Source organism: Gorilla gorilla, chromosome 2, assembly GCF_029281585.2.
Source record: "Gorilla gorilla gorilla isolate KB3781 chromosome 2, NHGRI_mGorGor1-v2.1_pri, whole genome shotgun sequence".
Taxonomy (NCBI): Eukaryota; Metazoa; Chordata; class Mammalia; order Primates; family Hominidae; genus Gorilla; species Gorilla gorilla.
In genome coordinates, this window is record NC_086017.1 from 140,655,028 (window position 1) to 140,673,933 (window position 18,906).

The following is an 18,906-nucleotide window of genomic DNA, read 5'->3' on the forward strand; positions in this document are numbered from 1 at the left end:
GAAGAAAGCTTTCCCTCCCACACTTTGATGCTAGACCTGGATTAGAATCCAGAATCTGTCATTGACAGGCCGTGTGACCTCAGGAAAGTTACTAAATCTTTCTGAGCTGGAGCTTTACGTTCCTCATCTGACAGATAGGGATAAAAATACTGACTTGACGAGATTGTTGTGAAATGCACACAAACTCATGAGTGTAAAGCTTGCAGGACAGTACCTGGTGTACAGTAGACACTCGAAATGGTAGCTATTCTTGCTGTTCAACTTCTAGGAGTATATGCCTTCCGTTCAGCATCTGTTGAGCACCTTGTACAAAGCAAGCACTGGTCTAGGGGTTGGAAGACACCAAGTCTGTTCTTAAGGTGCTCTTTAGGTGGGAGGGGATTGAGATGGAGAGTGGGAAGTGGTGGCTGGCTCAGAGATGTAGGCACAAGCTAAGGGCTGTCATAGAGGTATGTACAGAGGGCTGGGGGGAGCTCAGAAAAAGGCACCAAATGGTGCCTTCACTTCTCACTGTTTATTACAGAACTAAATAGCATTTTAAGTTTGATCTTCTGACTTTATGTCAGGACCGGCAATAATGAAACCATATCCCAGCTGTTGCTGCCTCATCAGACTTTTATTTCAAACCAAGGCATCATCCTCACTAGTTTTACCTTCTGTGGTGTGCTTCCCCTATCCCCATGCCTTTTGTTGGTTGTGTACACAGCTGGACAAATGATGGTCAGTACCTGGCGCTGGGGATGTTCAATGGGATCATCAGCATACGGAACAAAAATGGCGAGGAGAAAGTAAAGATCGAGCGGCCGGGGGGCTCCCTCTCGCCAGTATGGTCCATCTGCTGGAACCCTTCAAGGTACTCTTAAAGTTGTCCTCCTTCTAGAACAAACACCATCATGAAGAAGGGCTTTTTTGTCTTCCTGAGGTCTCCCTACATTCAAAGGCTTCTCACCTCACTTGAATGGTCTGTTTTAGAACCTGTCCCATTTGTATGGATTTTTTTTTTAACAGTCCTGCTACCTGAGAATGTATGGAATTTATTAAGAGCCTCCTCAAAAGTTGAGTTTTGGAATGAATCCTGGACATTTTAGCAAAGCAGATGAGCTATTTAGGACAGGCCAAAGTGTGTGTGTGGCGTGTGTGTCTGCGCACATGTGCATGCACACATGTGTACGTGTACATGTACATGAGTATGGTGTGTGTGTGTGTGTGTGTGTGGTGTGTGAGTGATGCAGCAGGACCATTTCCTTATGAATCAATAGTGGAGCTCTTTGCTGTGGCTTTATTTTTGCCTTTCCTTTTTTAGTTCTTCCCTCCAAGTTTGGGCAGAATATGTGCCCACCTGTTAATAAATAGCTTTTTCATGAGCCTTTTTTTGCCCTTGTCAGAAAGTCAAAATTAAGTCTACAGACGTCCCTAAAGCCTAGAGATACACAAACAATTGGCACCTACCTCCTCAAATTTTATACACACTTTCCTTTCTATGTCCATGTGACTTTGAGAGTAAACTAATTATATGCGCTTTTTTTTTTTTTTTTTTTTTTTTTTTTGAGATGGAGTCTCGCTCGGTTGCCCAGCTTGGAGTGCAGTGGCACAATCTCGGCTCACTGCAACCTCCACCTCTCGGGTTCACGCAGTTCTCCTGTCTCAGCCTCCTGAGTAGCTGGGATTACAGGTGCCTGCCACCACGCCTGTCTAATTTTTTGTTGCCACCACACATGGCTAATTTTTTGTATTTTTAGTAGAGACAGGGTTTCACCATGTTGGCCAGGCTGGTCTTGAACTCCTGACCTCAGGTTATCCACCCACCTCAGCCTCCCAAAGTGCTGGGATTACAGGTGTGAGCCACTGTGCCTGACCCTGTATGCTCTTTATATATCCTATAATATTATTAAACCATCAGTATCCTTTACAGAGTCCTCTGAAGGTAAATGAAAGGTCCTACTTGTTTACCAGCTCAATGTCATTTTACAGATGGTTGCCTACTTGATTTAGAAGGTTGTTTGGAAGGTTATTATGCTTCTTCCTGAATAATTTTTTCTGGCCCATGCTGTACCATGCATGTCTAATGCTGTCAAAGGCCATTAGCCCGCCCCAGAGTTCCTGCTGTTTGATTTGTGGCTGCAGAGGACTTGGTGGCTCTAGGCTACCATTTTTAATTCATGAGAAGCAGGAGGCCCTGTATACCTGGTGGCTGTCCTCCTCCAGGTAGGGTTCAGAGGCTCCTTTTATTTTTTATTTTTGTTATCTTTTTTTTTTTTTTTTTGAGACGGGGTCTCACTCTGTCATCCAGGCTGCAGTGCAGTGATGCGATCTTGGCTCACTGCAACCTCTGCCTCCCAGGTTCAAGCAATCCTCTCACCTCAGCCTCCCAAGTAGCTTGGATCACAGGCACATGCCACTACACCTGTCTAATTTTTTGTATTTTTGGTAGAGACAGGGTTTCACCATGTTGGCCAGGCTGGTCTTGAACTCCTGATCTCGAGCGATTCACTTGCCTCAGCCTCCTGAAGTGCTGGGATTACAGGCGTGAATCACTGCACCCGGCCCCCAGGGGCTCCTTGACAGGATTTTAAATTATAGTTTTAGTGTAGTTCTAGGCAATGTAATTTTGAACAACTACTTACTGTCTACAGCCGATGGGAGAGTTTCTGGATGAACAGAGAGAATGAGGATGCCGAGGATGTCATTGTCAACAGATATATTCAGGAAATCCCTTCCACTCTGAAGTCAGCAGTGTACAGTAGTCAGGGTAGTGAGGCAGAGGAGGAAGAACCAGAGGAAGAAGACGACAGTCCCAGGGACGACAACTTGTGAGTGTGTCCCAATGAGTGGGAGCCCTTCTGGTAAGGGCCCAGGCCCCACACAGACTTGCCAGGACAGATGTTAAGCTCTTTGGCCAAGGGAGTGCAGGGACTAGGGGGAACTGTGGGTGAAAGCGCCTTCAAAAAAAGGAGGCATACCCTTAAAACTTGTGTGTGGGTATAAAGTGATCCTGTGAGAAACTATAGGAAATACTGAAAAGACTAAAGGAGAAAGTTCAACTTTTCTGATAAAACCCCATCCCCTGAGGAAATCACTGTTAGCAATCTAGTGTATTTCTCCTCAGTCTTTTCATGTGTTCATGTAATTAACTAAGTCATATTCTGCTTTTTTTTCACTTAACATTATAGTATGAACCTTTCCAGTAACATTACAAATCCTTCGAAGAACATGATTTTTAATGGCTGAAAAGTGTGCCCTTTTGTGGATGCCCCATCACTCAACACTTCCTCTATTACTGGACACGTTTCTTAGCCTGTTCCCACACTATCCCTTACCTTACCTTGCATTTTCTAGGATGTATATCAGAGAGGAAGCCCTTACCTTAGCCACAGTCTTCGCTCCCAAATCCTGGCTGTCTAGTCATTCTTCTCTTCAGTTGAGATTGCCTGTAGGGAAAACATGGGCAGGCCAGAGTGGGGAAAACTGAGGTAGCCAGGATATCTCAGTTTGGCAGTAGAGATCTAGCTTGAGACTTTCCAAACTGTTTTCCATAGTACCTGAGTTTCCTTGGAAGAATCCCACCCTGAGGTCATGGGGGCTGGGAAGTGGGGACAAGTAAAGGAGGAAGGTATGGCTTTGGGTCCCCATCTCAGTGCCTTTGATTGTTTCAACATGAGTTTTTGTTTCATAAAGAATCCTACTGCCCCAGGATGTAAAAGGGGGTTGAAAATCACTGATCCATCTCACAGGGACTGAGCCCAGCCCAGAGCCATATGTGGCCTCCCCAAGAGGGCTCACTGGTGGGCTGGGCTCCTGGATTGTGTTTGGACTTTGGACGTCAGTGCCAGTCACACAAAGGTCATCTGCAGGCTCTTTCATTAACATCCCTCTCGGTCTTTGTCTCTTTTCCCTTAGTTTTGGGTTAGTGCCTGTGACATTTGCCACTCTTGACTGGGTTTTACAAACAAGGCTTTACCTTGCCTGCCTACATATCCAGTGGTGCTACCAGGTTACCACAAGACACTGGGATCAGAAAAGCTGGAATTAATAAACAAAGAGGCAACATTAGGTGGATTAAGACCCAGCCTCAAGGGCTAGGAATGCTTTTCTTTTTTTTTTTTGTGACAGAGTCTGGCTCTGTCACCTGGGCTGGAGTGCAGTGGCACGATCTCAGCTCACTGCAACTTCCGCCTCCCGGGTTCTAAGCGATTCTTGTGCCTCAGCCTCTGGAATAGCTGGGATTACAGGCGCGCGACACCACACAGAACTAATTTTGTATTTTCAGTAAAGATAGGGTTTCCCCATGTTGGCCAGGCTGGTCTAGAACTCCTGACCTCAGGTGATCCACCTGTCTCAACCTCCCAAAGTGCTGGAATTACAAGCGTGAGCCATCACGGGCTGCCGCTTTTCTCTTCAACTAGATTCCCAGGTAGCTTGCTCTCCAGCCTCAGGCAAGGGAGTTTCTCCTGTGTGCTGGTCCTACAGTCCCAGCCCCACAGCACTGATCCCCATAGGTTCTCAGTTTCAAAGACAGTTGTTTGTTTTCAGAGAGTCCATTGCTCTTTTTTGAAAATTAGATTCAGTCAGAAACCATTTCACCTGTGCAAGGACCCCCGCCTGCAGGAGAACCTATTTTTAGGTGTTAATTTTCTTTCTTCAGGAAGAGCAAGCAAGTTTCCCTTCTATTAAAAAATGCGTTTGTACTGCAAGAGATGTTTCTCTGCCATCTCCCCACATTTTCTAGTATGTAAGAGAAAAGCAGTCTCAATATTGCAGCCTTGCCTATCTTTTGTTGCTCCCCAGTAAGCTCTGAAATGAAAGATTTATCTTCTTCAGCTGTAGCAGTGTCCCCAGCACCATAAGCTCATAGCAGGGGACTCAGTGAAACAGCAGATCCCAGGAAGGCTGAACCTCAACTCTGCTTCATCCCGTAAGACTGATTGATGGGTTGGGCCAAATTATAACTTTTGGCTTCAGTAAAGCTGTACAACATTTGGCAACCTGAGGCCAGGGCTTTCTTGTTCCTGTTGTTTAAGCCCTTAGAGCTATACTCATCAGCAGGCTGTGGCCCTTCATAACCTCTTTTATCTTCTGTTGATTAGAGAGGAACGTAATGACATCCTGGCTGTGGCTGACTGGGGACAGAAAGTTTCCTTCTACCAACTGAGTGGAAAACAGGTATGTAGCCCTGTACAAATCCAATTGCAGTCATGCCTGTTATATTTTCATTTTCTGAGATTCTATTACTATTAATTATACATTAACATTGTTAGTTCCTGCTTATTGAGCATTTGCTGTGATACCAGATACTGTGCTCACTGCTTTGCATACTTTATCCTATTTTATTCTTATAAAACCCAATGAAGTGGGTACTACTTTCCTCATCAACTTTTTAGAAATGAGGAAACCAGAACTCAGAGCAGTGAAATTATATGCCCAAGATCTCACACAGCTAGTAAATGGTGGAGTCTAGGAGTTAAACCCAGGTTGGTTTGACTTTAAAATCTAGCTCTTAATTTTGACCTTACTTTCCTCTATTCGCTTTCTTTCATTCAACCAATATTTATGAGTACCCACTCAGGAAAGCCCTTTCATAAAGGAGCTGCTGACATAGAGCTGGGAAAGTGATAGCCTCTACCTGCAAGAGCTCACAGGCTGGCGGAGACACACTTGATAGCAAAGAGCCCCTGTGTGGTGTGGTATGTGACACAATAGAAAGCCGTACAGATAGACAGCTTTTTGGGACACAAAAGAGGGTAACATCACTACTTGGTAGAGATGGGAGGTCTTGTTAGAAGTTATCTTTGAGCAGGCTGTCTTTGAGTTAGGCTGAGGACATTGGGAATGGTGTTTCAGGCAGAAAAAAAAATAGCATGTATCAAGGCAGGAAGGAATGAAAATATATGACAGTTCAGAGAATGGTGAGTTGTACAGGGTGACTGCATCTCAGAGTTTGTGAACTGAAAACAGAGCTGAAGAGGAATATGGGGGTATGATTTTTTATTATTTATTTATTTATTTATTTTTAATTTTTTTTCGAGATGGAGTCTCACTGTGTGGCCCAGGCTGGAGTGCAGTGGCTCAGTCTTGGCTCACTGCAAGCTCCGCCTCCTGGGTTCACGCCATTCTCCTACCTCAGCCTCCTGAGTAGCTGGGACTACAGGCGCCCACCACCACACCTGGCTAATATTTTTTGTATTTTTAGTAGAGACGGGGTTTCACTGTGTTAGCCAGGATGGTCTCAATCTCCTGACCTCGTGATCTGCCCGCCTCAGCCTCCCAAAGTGCTGGGATTACAGGCATGAGCCACCACACCCGGCCTATGATTTTTTGTTTGTTTGTTTTGAGACAGAGTCTCGCTCTGTTGCCTAGGCTGGAGTGTAATGGTTCAATCTCGGTTCACTGCAACCTCTGCCTCATGGGTTCAAGAGATTCTCCTGCCTCAGCCTCCTGGGTAGCTGGGATTACAGGCATGTGCCACCATGTCCGGCTAATTTTGTATTTTTAGTAGAGACGGGGTTTCTCCATGTTGGTCAGGCTGGTCTCAAGCTCCTGACCTCAGGTGATCCACCTGCCTCAGTCTCCCAAAGTGCTGGGATTACAGGCATGAGCTGCCACCACGCCTGGCCGGAGACGTGATTATAAAGGACCTGAGTAGTGTGAATAAGAAGTTGGAGCATCATATACTGTAAGTATTCAGGAGCCATAGGTGGCAGGAAGTGGCATCACAGATTCTTGCTTCAGAAGAATAACTTGTTTCCATGGAGGGTGGATTAAAATATAGAGAGCATGGTAGTAGGATGACTTATTAGTAGGCAGGAAATGCCAAGGATTAGAGTAAGGGTGCTGGGTACAGATTTCACACCACAGCCAAGCAAGTGAGAAATGCAACCTGTGCAGTGAAGCCTTTAATTTCGTAGCATCCTTATTCTTCAAAACATGTCATGTAAGAGGGAAGAGTTTTAGATGTGTGTAGCCCAGCTTTTGGGCCATTTCTTCTACCCCTGCCTTACCATTGGTCATTTCTTTTGTATTCGAGTAAAGAAAAGATAAAGGGAGCAGATAATGAAGTGTTTTCTCAGTTTCCCATGGCTGATTTCCTAAAACTCTCATTTTAATTAACTATCATCTAGTTTCCCTGGCCCTCTCTGTTCATCTGCTTAATGTGTGTACATCATCATTCAACAGGTACTTAGTGGCACACCTACTGTGTACGAGGCACTGGATGTGGGTACTGAAGACTTTTGGGAACAAATAACCACACTGCAGTGGGAGGGAATGGGGTCTTGTTGCTATGGCCACAGAAGAAAAGAGCTCAACATGGCCGAGGGCCACAGGAAATATCTTGCATGTATGCAGCCCCAGAGCTCATGTTGTGGCCCAAAGTTTCTGCACGATAAGCAACCTTAACCTGCTGAGATGGTAACCCCAACTTGTTTGGGACAGTAAAATTGTTTTCTTGCTGGGTGTCTTCCCTTCCCAATCTAGGAAGATTTAGAATTCAATATAGGATGATGAAGTAAATCAAACCCATACTTTTATGTTAGTCTGAGGTATAATTTGTGTATTTTTGTCATTTGAAGTGTTAGTAATACTTAAGGGGATCTGGCTTAATAATAATAATAGCTAACATTTATTGAATTCCAGGCATTATATAAACTCTTTACAAGGATTAACTCTTTTAATCCTTATAACAACCCTATGAGGTAAATACTGTTATCATCACCATTTTACATGTACGAAAATTGAAGCACAGAGAGGCTCAATAATTTGCCCAAAGGCACACATTTAGTCTGTGGTCCACCCTGCTGAAACCCAGGCATACTGGTGCCAGAATCCATATTAGAATGTCTATCAGATTAGTCTTGCAATGACCATTTAAAAGTTGTATTGAGTAATTTTATATGTCGGATTTTATTTACTTTTTGAGAAAAGGTCTCACCCTGTTACCCAGGCTGGAGTGCAGTGGTATGATCATGGTTCACTGCAGCCTTGATCCCCCTGGGCTCAAGGAATCTTCCCACTTTGGCCTTCCAAGTAGCTGGGACTACAGGCACATGCCACCACATCCTGCTAATTAAAAAAAAATTTTTTTTCTTTTTTGTAGAGATAGGGTCTCGTATGTTGTCCAGGCTGGTCTCAAACTCCTGGGCTCAAATGATTTTTCTGCCTTGGCTTCCCAAACTGCTGGGAATACAGGTGTGAGCCACCATATCTGGCCTACTTCTGATTTTAAGTGGAAAGATAAGAATTATATTTAAAGTGTATATTATTTAAGGTTCCTAAGCAATATTGGAATGCTTAAGCAATTTGTTACATTTTTCTTCTTGGTGTTCACTGAGCTTTTTGAATCTACACATTGATATCTTTCTGTCTTTGACCAAATGTGAAAACATTTTAGCTATGATTTCTTGAAATATTTTTTCTTCTCCCTTCTTTCCTTTCCTCTGGAACTCTAATTACACTTACATTAGACCTTTTGTTACTGTTCTCCAAGTCATCGAGGCCCTGTTATTATTTTTTTAAATCCCTTCTTTTCCCTCTGATCTTCAGATTAGAGGATTTCTATTGTTCAGTATTAAATTTCATTGACTCTTCTGCAACTTCCAATATTTCTCTTAAGCTCATTCAGTGTATATTTGTTTCAGTTATTATTGCATTTTTCCTTTTCTAGAATTTCCATTTGGTTCTTTTTTCCTTTTTATTCATTACAATATAGCCTTAATCATAGTTATAATAACTGTTTTAAAATTCTCATCTGCAGCTGGGCATGGTGGCTCATGCCTGTAATCTTAGTGCTTCTGGAGGCCAAGGAGGGAGGATTGCTTGAGGCCAGGAGTTCAAGACTAGCCTGGGCTACATAGAGAGACTCCATCCCTAAAAGCAAACAAACAAATTGGCCAGGGAGGTGGCAGGCACCCATTGTCCTAACAACTCAGGAGGCTGAGGTGGGAGTATTCCCAAGCTGAGGAGTTCAAGGCTGCAGTGAACTCTTACCACTGCACTCCAGCGTGGGTGACAGAGCAAGACCTGTGCCCAAAAAGCAAACAAAAATTCTTATCTACTATTTCTAACATTTGGGTCGTCATGGTTCAGTCTCCATTGATTTTTTTCCCTTGAATATGGTTCACATTTTCCTGCTTTGGGGAATTTTGAATTGTACTCAATATTATGAGTAATATGTCATAGAGACTCATATCCATCATGTTCCTCTGAAGATTATTGTGTATGTTTGTGTGTATATATTAGCTTAAGCAGGCAGTTTACTTTGCTGGGCTCAAAATCAAAACTCCATGTTTTCAGTGGTGTCAGCAGCTGACATCTCTGTGCAGTTCTTTAGCTGTAGCTAGGATGCTTGGCATCTTGTCACAGTTTATAGTTCAAGGGTTTCCAGATACTCAGCGGAGTTTATGTGCAGAATTTAAGCTCTTACTTTGCTTCTCTTTTCTGGGATTTCCCACTTCACTTTCCGGGTGCTGTGGTCCTCCCAAATTCTATATTCACCCAGCATGATGGTGAAGAGGGCTGCCCTCAGGCAAAAACCCTTAAAAAAAATGAGAAGTTCACCTAGTGTTTGTTCCCTTCTTCCAAATGTGCATGTGTCTTCGGTTTCTGCCTGCTTTTGGTCGCCCTGAAATGGTTGTTGTTTATAGTTGGTCCAGAGTTTATTGTTGTTACTTGTCGGAGGATTGGTCCGATAGGAACTAGTGAGCCATTTCCAGAAGCTGCTAGCCTTCCACGTCGTGATTCATAAGAATTTTTAGTTTTCTTATTAGGTTTTCTAGCATCAGATAAGTGCTAGGGAAAGTTTTGGTTGCTAGGCATTTGAAATTCCTAAACAGGAAAGGAAATTTGAATGTATTAAACTTATAATTGCAGTTTAAATTGGTGTAAGGGAATTAATTTAACTACGTTTTAAATGGGACTGGATATTTAAGGGATTTTATAATCTGTTCAAAATTGAATGCCTTAAACAGTCAAAGTCAATTGGCTGTTCACTTTAACTAGATTTATAAATAGGAAAATATTTGTAAATTGAACTTAAGAACTTAAGGAGAAACCAGTTCCCTAAAGTTATTTCTTTTATAAATTGAATATTAGTTTAATAATGTTAATCACAAATCGTCTTTTTATTCACAAAAGACACCCTTGGGGCAGCAAAAAACTCCAGTGGTAATAAGGAACTTGGGCTTTAGTGGGGCAGACCTGATTAACCCTGTGTCTACAGACAACGAGAGAAGTGCAATGGGATAGGCGAGCACAAGTGCTGTGGGAGGATGAGGGGATGGGGATTGGAGATGTTCCTGGAGGAGATGACACCTGGCAGACAAAGTGAGGGAAAGAGCATTCCTGGCTGGGTCTAGGAATGGTGCGGAGTGTAGCACCTGTGAGGATGTGGAGGCCTGAAAAAGCATTGCCCGCTTAGGAAACTTACAAGTTCATTTTGGCTGAGAGAATGACCTTGGGGGCTGAGCTCGGGAGTTTGACTTTCATCCTAGAAGCTGAGGAAGCACCATCAAGAAAGAGAAAAGACAACCCACAGAATGAGAGAAGTTTTACAACTCATATATCTGATAAGGGACTTGTATCTGGAATATATAAAGAGCTATAAAGACAGGGCTGGGCATGGTGGTTCACACATGTAATCCCAGTGCTTTGGGAGGCAGAGACAGGGAGATCACTTGAGAACAGGAGTTCAGGACCAACCTGGGTAACAGTGGGACCCCACCTCTAAAAAAATATATTTTTAATTAGCTGAGTGTGGTGGTATATGCCTCTAGTCCCAGCTACTGGGAGTGGCGAGGGGCTGAGGCAGAGGAATTGAGCCCAGAAGTTCAAGGTTGCATTGAGTTATGATCATACGACTGCATTCCAGCCTAAGCCACAGAGTGAGACATTTCTCTGTGGCCAATAAGCACATGAAATGATGCTCCATATCATTAGCCATCAGGAAAATGCAAATTGAAACCACAATGAGATAATTCACACTCACTAAAATGGAGAAATTGGAATCCTCATACACTGCTAATGCAAATATAAAGTGGTGCATTCACTTTGAAAAGTGTAGCAGTTCCCAAAAAGGTTCAACGTAGAGTTTAAAAATAAAAAAATTTAGGCCAGGAGCTATGACTCACTCCTGTAATCCCAGCACTTTGGGAGGCCAAGGTGGGTGGATCATCTGAGCTCAGGAGTTTGAGACTAGCCAGGACAACAAGGAGAAACACCGTCTCTGCAAAAAATACAAAAATTAGCCAGGCATGTTCTCACACATCTGTAGTCCCAGCTACTTGGGAGGCTGAGGTAGGAGGATCACGTGAAGCTGGGAAGTGGAGGTTGCAGTAAGCCAAGATAGCGCCACTGCACTCCAGCCTGGGCAACAGAGTCAGACCCTTTTTCAAAAAAAAATTTTTTGCCAGGCATGGTGGCACTCACCTATGGTCCCAGCTACTTAGGAGGCTGAGGCAGGAAGATCGCTTGAGTCCAGGAGTTCAAGGCTGCAGTGAGCCGTAATTGCACCACTGCACTCCAGCCTGGGTGACAGAGTGAGACCCCATCTTGAAATAAACAAGAATTAAGAAATGAAGAGAAGTAGTATGGGTGTAGTTGCAGAATAAAGGACAGTCTTTAAACTGAATAAACTCAGCTTTATAAAATACTTTTTTAAAAAGGCGGAGAAAAGAAGCTGAGGGAACCCATTGAACTATAGGAAGAACTATATTTGCAGAGGGAGGGGGGGCCTTTGGGAACAAAACCACCCACAGTCTCCATCTTGGCGGAGGAGCCCTGATACACTCCTGCACTCCTGGAGCACTTGGGTGGGACTAGGGGAGGTGCCACTGACTCCAGGAGCTGAGGTTTGGGCTGTGTAGAGGACGAGTAGGGAGATGCAGAGGCAGAGAGGCCTGTGTTCACCGTGGGATGACACAGGAGAAAAGGCTGGCCAGCTCTCCCTGTCTTCCCAACTCCCTCTAAAGTTTGCGAGAAAAAGCCCTTAATTGTATTGCAATGGTTATGGATTCGGAAATGGTTTTTCCCTTGCTGTGTGTTCTTTTTCCTCAGATTGGAAAGGATCGGGCACTGAACTTTGACCCCTGCTGCATCAGCTACTTTACTAAAGGCGAGTACATTTTGCTGGGGGGTTCAGACAAGCAAGTATCTCTTTTCACCAAGGATGGAGTGCGGCTTGGGACTGTTGGGGAGCAGAACTCCTGGGTGTGGACGTGTCAAGCGAAACCGGATTCCAACTATGTGGTAAGAAGAGAAAGTTTGTTCTGTGGGGCCATGGCTTGAAGAGGCACTGAGCAGCCGCCGTGTCTCGAGTCACATCACTGGGGTTTGTGTCTGACAAATGGGGGAATGCAGACTTTCTCCAGAGAGCTGGGAATTGACAGTTCTCTCACCCCGCAGGTGGTCGGCTGCCAGGATGGCACCATTTCCTTCTACCAGCTTATTTTCAGCACAGTCCATGGGCTTTACAAGGACCGCTATGCCTACAGGGATAGCATGACTGACGTCATTGTGCAGCACCTGATCACTGAGCAGAAAGGTAAGAGGCAGGTCCAGACCTTGGGAAGAGGGACAGGTGGAAGCAGGTGGAAAGGGCTGGTGACAGGGCACTTGAAATGACAGGAAAAGGTTTGTCTTTGGCGTTTTGCAAACCTATTAGCTACTGGGTCTGTGTCTTGTTTTTTTTTTTTTTTTTTTGGTGGGGGAAGTAGGGATGCCAGTCTCCTTGAGGATCTCATGAAAGCAATAAATCCTCTCTGAAAAATGTACCAACTCAGAATTTTGCACATAATTTCAAGGAGTACATGAATTTCCTTAGTGAGGGAGGATGATTTATGACAGGTTGGAGCCAGGTGGTTGACCTGCATGGGTCTTCGTGGACCTTTATCCTTTCTGGTCAGAGTCACTCTGGGGTGCTTCTCCCTCAGCCCTGTCTCCACTTGCCTCCTGGTGGGTCCTTCTGCCAGAGATGAGCAGTGGAATTGGATTGGCACAGGCTTAGTCAGAAGATCAGGGTTCCCGGCCTAGCATAGTCATTCTAAGCCCTAAGACTGCAGTCTCTCCCTCTGTCCGCTTAAGTTGCTGTGCTGGTTAAATAGACTCAATCCACTTACTTCAGGTGTATTCATATCTGGATGTGTTGGCCTTAGTGCACTGCTAGGTGCCTTTGCAAGGGATCCAGGTGGGGGGTTGTCTTGTAGATTCAGATGAGTGTCCTATCTTTTTGAAGATTCTAGCTGTGGTGGTTGGGGCAAAGCCCCTTGGGCAGCTTCACAGTGTCCCCCTTAGGGACATTTTCTCCACCTGGTCTGTAGTGGGAGTGTAGAGCCTGGTGTGTACCAGAAATTACGTGTCTTCCCCGTTTGTCAAGGAGGTGGGCAGGGAGCGGCCAGAGGTGAGGTCAGTTACTTAGGCAGGCTTCTGATCACCAGGGGCCACTAGTGCTGTGCAGAGGAGTTTATATTTGTATCCAGCAAGTGATGGTAACAGTGAGTAGTTTATTTCCATACTCAGTTGTCAGCCTTGGACCATGAAGATTGTGTCCTATAGGACTTTGGATCCCAGGGTTCAGCAGAGTTGATTGTATGTATTAGTTACTCTAAAGATTTTTCAATGAGAGTATCTCACTTTAATTGCCAGTAGCGCTAATAAATGATGGCTTTTAATTTCTCTGCCTTCCACCTTACATAACAACTTCTTGCTAGAACTAGATATTTTTTTCTTTGACAGTTCGGATTAAATGCAAAGAGCTTGTCAAGAAGATTGCCATCTACAGAAATCGATTGGCTATCCAACTGCCAGAGAAAATCCTCATCTATGAGTTGTATTCAGAGGACTTATCAGACATGCATTACCGGGTAAAGGAGAAGATTATCAAGAAGTTTGAGTGCAACCTCCTGGTGGTGTGTGCCAGTCACATCATCCTGTGCCAGGTGGGCAGCAGCATGTTGAAGGAGTTGGGCTGAATTCCATTTGTGCTCCCCCCCAGTGATAGGGTGCCCACCTCATGGTTTTAAAACTGGTCACTAGAAAACAAGTCTGTTCCATCAAACTAAGTGGTGCTTATTGGCTTTCATTTTCCTGGCATCTGGATGAACCAGACTCTATCAGCAAGTCATGAGCCATAAACTGGAGAATGTTTTTTTGTTTTATTTTATTTTATTATTTTTTAAAAAATATTTTTCTTGAGACAGACAGGGTCTTGCTCTGTTGCCCAGGCTGGAATGCAGTGGCACAATTATGGCTCACTGCAGCTTTGACCTCCCAAGCTCAAGCGGTCTTCCTCCTGAGTAGCTGGCACCACAGGCACATGCCACCACACCCAACTAATTTTTTATTTTTAGTAGAGACGCAAGGCTTTACTTTGGGAGGCTAAGGCGGGAGGAATGCTTGAACCCAGGAGTTTGAGACCTGTCCAGCTTCCCAAAGTACTGGGATTATAGGTGTGAGCCACTGTGTCTAGCCAAGAATACCTTGTTCTATTGCAGAACATCTTGTCATACTGGGATTAGATATATTTTAATGACTTAAAACATAAATTGGTGTACAGAATGAAGATAGTTTTTATTGATAAGCATATACACATAAAATTCGTATCAACTCAGTAATTGTCAAGGAAGTTTTAATTCCTGAAAGATTTTTTTTCATAGAAAAAAATTTCTCAAGATTCCTAGAGAGTGTCTAAGTCAATGCCAAGAGAAGTTTGGAAAGACTTTGAGAGAAGGCTAGCCCAGCATCTTGGAAGTAGAGGTGGATTTAGTTTTACATAGTTCTATTGGAGGTGATAAAAGAGAAGAATTCTTTAGGAATCACTGTGTGTAAAATACTATTAAAATCTCTCAAAGTCTAGAACTGGGCTGGGTGCAGTGGCTCATGCCTGTAAATCCCAGCACTTTGGGAGGCCAAGGCAGGATGATTGCTTGAGGCTAGTAGTTCGAAAGCAGTCTAGAAAACAAACTGAGACCCCATCTCCACACACACACACACAAAAATTATTTAATTAGCTGGGTGTGGTGGCGCTTGCCTGTAGTCCCAGCTACTTGGGAGGCTGAGGCAGGAGAATTGCTTTAGCCAGAAATTGGAGGCAGCAGTGAGCTATGATAGCGCCACTACACTCCAGCCTGGGTGACAGAGTGAGACTGTCTCAAAAACAAATAAATCAATAAATAAATAATCAAAGTTAGAACTTCAAGCGGTTTAGGGTTGCTACAAATTACAGGATAGGTGTGGCAAGTATGTGTACTTTTGAGTGCTGCCTCTGGCCTAGGCTGCCTGGGTGGGGGTTTGCATTGAAGATCTGAGGCTGAATTGGGCTCCGTGGGGAAGCCTTGCATGGAGTCTTGGATTAACGATGCCAATCGTGGGGTCTACATTGGGTTAGATAGATAGATACTGAATGTGTAGGTATTTTCACCCCTTAGGGGCAGAAAGACCTCCTTGGGGAGGTCTGGGGGCACTTATTGTGTTGAATTTCCATGCAGAGCTGGGTTTGCTTCCTAGGAGAAACGGCTGCAGTGCCTGTCCTTCAGCGGAGTGAAGGAGCGGGAGTGGCAGATGGAGTCTCTCATTCGTTACATCAAGGTGATCGGTGGCCCTCCTGGAAGAGAAGGCCTCTTAGTGGGGCTGAAGAATGGACAGGTGAGTGCTCCCTCACGTCTCCTGTCAGGCTGATAATCTGCATGCTCACGTGGGTGACCCGTCTAGCAATGACTCTGAGCTGGGTTCTCAGGGCAGGAAAAGGGCTTCTCTCCTCCATGGGTGAATTGTGGGGCAGCCTGAGTTCAGTTTTTTGAGGACAGCCTCAGGCCAAAGGTGCTGTGGCCCTCACACTCCTAGCAGGCCCACGTTTTGGCAGAGTTGAGCTATAACCTTTGGCTACATGTAGAGTGGATTAGTGGCTTAAGGTCTCCAGAAGGTGGGAGATTTGTTAGAGATGCTGCTTCTGTGGATTTCTAGAGGGAGGCAGAGATCGTTACCTAGGTCAGCTCCTGATTAGGGCAGCGAGTGGATTAAGGCAGTGCGTTCCAGCATGTGTCCTAAAGAATGCTGGGTCCTCAAGATACTGATAGATGTCATAAGCAAAATGGGCCCTTTGGCCAGTTAGGTGTGGGATGTTAAACAGATTTCTGTGTGTGTGTATGCATGTGTACACGTGTGTTCTTTGCTCAGCATAAGAAAAGTTCTAAGTAGGCTGCTACATGGAACTTTGAAAGTGACAACGTAGCTGCATTAGCCTGACAGCCAAGCTGTGCAGCAGATGGCTTATGGCTGAGGCTTGTCAGGTCTTTGCTGGGGATGGAAGTCACAGGGCATGAGAGCAGTGGGTGAAGTCAAGCAGCAATGCCAAGGGGAGGAAGGGCCGCTTATTTCTCAGGCAGCTCTCACTTCCAATGGGAGCATGGACTATGGGGTCAGGTGGGCTGGAGGTCGTGTTCTTACTTAGCTACTCACTGGCTTTGTCATCCTGGGCAGGTCACTTTACCTCTGTGAGGCTGGTTTTACATGAGGATAATACCACATATTTCATAGGGCTGTCAAAAACAGATATCATCAGGGTTGGGAGTTAAAGCCAATGTTAAAAACAAAACAAAACAAAAAAAACACCAGGGGTATTAAAACAGGCATGGTGGAGGGTACCTGTTGTCCCAGCTACTCAGGAGGCTGAGATAGGAGGATCACTTTGAGCCCAGGAGTTTGAGGCTGCAGTGTGATATGATTATACCTGTGAATAGCCACTGCGGTCAGCCTGGGCAACATAGCAAGACCTTATCTCTAAAAAAAATTTTTTTTAAACCAGGGATATCAGTAAATGATAGCTATCATCATCACTATCATCATTATTATAATTTTCTACCACATGTCTTGTCAGTGTTCATAGTAGCTTTTTCCTGTGTTAGTTCGTGACTCAGATCTCTGCTAGGTGGCATCTCCTAACGCTGCAGTTTGGGTAATGTCATCAACAAATCCCCAGTCTGAACAGACACTGAAGTGAGCTCGGCCTGTCTCAGGGCTGTCATTACTTCTGCAGCCTCTGATGAACCTCGCTTCTGGCCTCCTAAGGATAAGCCATTGCCCCCTACCCCCCTCTTTCTTTTGATGAGTCCTTTTCCCTGCACAGAGCTTCTGGTGAAGGTGGTGGGAGTTGTTTTTGCAGAGCACATGGGATTCCAATGGCCTGGCAGTGGGCCAGGATCTTGTTGCCATGGTGACTGACGCTGTTTTCGCTGAAATTTTGCCAGATCCTGAAGATCTTCGTGGACAATCTCTTTGCTATCATCCTGCTGAAGCAGGCCACAGCTGTGCGCTGCTTGGACATGAGTGCCTCCCGTAAGAAGCTGGCCGTGGTAGATGAAAATGACACTTGCCTGGTGTATGACATCGACACCAAGGAGCTCCTTTTTCAGGTGAAGTCCCCGAGGGGGCCCAGGGACATCGTCCTTTGATTAGAGACCCTCCTCTAGCTTCCCAGTCCCTGCAGGAGGCTCTCCTGCTCTGGCCCAGGCAGGTCTCTGGGAGGGGCAGGGGCCAAGCACATGCGCAGAGTCCCAGAGGCCCTGGGCCACAACCTGCTCCTCCCACACAGGCACAAGCCGCAGGGCCTGGACCGGCCTCTTTAACTTTGGTTTCCTTGCCAATGGAAACCAAAGGCTCTGAGCCAGCAGAGCCTTTCTTAAGCGTTTACCATGAACAAGAAATGGGGCAATGACTCTGAGCGGGGTGTGACGTTGGCACTCAGTGAATGGGGCGATGGATGCACTTCCTTTGCAGAAGTCTGTGTCTCACCTGCTGCAGGCCTGCCTGTGTCTATGCGCACCTACAGCGTGGGAAGGAAACGGATGTTTTGTCATCTGAAAGGGGGAAGGGGATGGGCAAGCCTGGCCTTCTACTTAATTCACAAGAATACTAGAAGAGCCAGCAGAATGCGAAGTGCTTGGATCTTTGGGGTTGTAGGCGTTGTTTAGTGGAATCATCCAGCCCTGTGGCCTGAGGAAGTGTGTCACCAGAGAAGACAGCCCAGCAGCTCTGTGCCCCGGGCCTGGCTGGCTTTCTGCTGGGCTCGCGCCATTCTTTCTCTCTTTAGGTCTTTGTAGGTGGTCAGGACTGGTTTTCCAGAATGAAGTTCCCCCCAAAGCTGGAGCCCCTCCTGACTGGTTTCCTCGCCATGCAGGGTTTCCTGATGTTATGGGCAGATTCAGTCCCCTTACCAGGCTCCTCCTTGTTCTCAGCAGCAGAATCGATGGGGGAGGGGTCTGGAGTGGGGAGCAGCCTCAGTCAATTAGAAGGAGTTACCTGGCCACCTCTAGCCCAGAGGTGACTCCATGTCAGTCTCAACTCACTCATGTCCCTGAGAGAGTAGAATGGTTTCGGGGAAAGAGAGGGCACAGCCTTCAAGCTGACCTGGGCTTGGGTCCTGCCTGCATCCCTTACTGTGTGATCTTAAGTTAGTGAGCCTCTCTGAGCCTTAATTACTTTTCTCTAAAATGAAATTAGTAATTGCCCCTTACAGAATTGCTACAGGAATACACTAGATACTACAGTGCCTAGCTCAGTGTTGGGCACAAAATGGGGCCTGAAATGTTACTTCCCTTCTCCCCAGCCTCACCTCCCACCTATAGGGGGCATAGCTGGCCCCAAATGTGAATCTTGTGTCTGAGCCTAGAATCCTACAAGTGTGGAAGGGCGTCTGTGCTGCCCCATCCCCACTGCTGGCTCTGTAGCAGGCTAGGGGAGGTGATTCTCAGCCCTGCCAGGAGACATCAGCATTCCCAGCTGTAACATTGCCTGCTGGCTTTTCCTCTTCTCCACTGCCTCTCCCTCTACACATAAAACAGCTGTATTGATTTTTTCTCATTATAAAAAGCAATCCATGCTGATTATAAAAGATTTAGTCATTATAAAAGATCCTAGGCAGAAAGG

The 18,906-nt window shown here is 45.4% G+C and overlaps 1 protein-coding gene across 24 annotated transcripts in view; it reads left to right on the plus strand.

Moving 5' to 3' along the window:
* The window catches only part of LOC101133243 (intraflagellar transport protein 122 homolog), a 79,921-nt gene that overhangs the window by 23,745 nt on the left and 37,270 nt on the right, over positions 1-18,906 (plus strand). For 18 of the 24 annotated variants that reach the window (XR_010132919.1, XR_010132918.1, XR_010132921.1 and 15 more), the window contains 8 exons: positions 707-853; positions 2,634-2,810; positions 5,085-5,160; positions 12,043-12,234; positions 12,391-12,529; positions 13,720-13,922; positions 15,490-15,627; positions 17,229-17,393. Coding sequence is in view for 20 of the 24 variants with exons in the window: in XM_063704151.1 (XP_063560221.1) it covers positions 707-853; positions 2,634-2,810; positions 5,085-5,160; positions 12,043-12,234; positions 12,391-12,529; positions 13,720-13,922; positions 15,490-15,627; positions 17,229-17,393 (1,237 nt within the window). In the remaining 4 variants the exon portion in view is untranslated. The remainder of the gene's footprint in view (positions 1-706; positions 854-2,633; positions 2,811-5,084; positions 5,161-12,042; positions 12,235-12,390; positions 12,530-13,719; positions 13,923-15,489; positions 15,628-17,228; positions 17,394-18,906) is intronic. The other 6 variants (XM_063704148.1, XM_063704147.1, XM_063704159.1 and 3 more) reach the window with 1 other exon arrangement.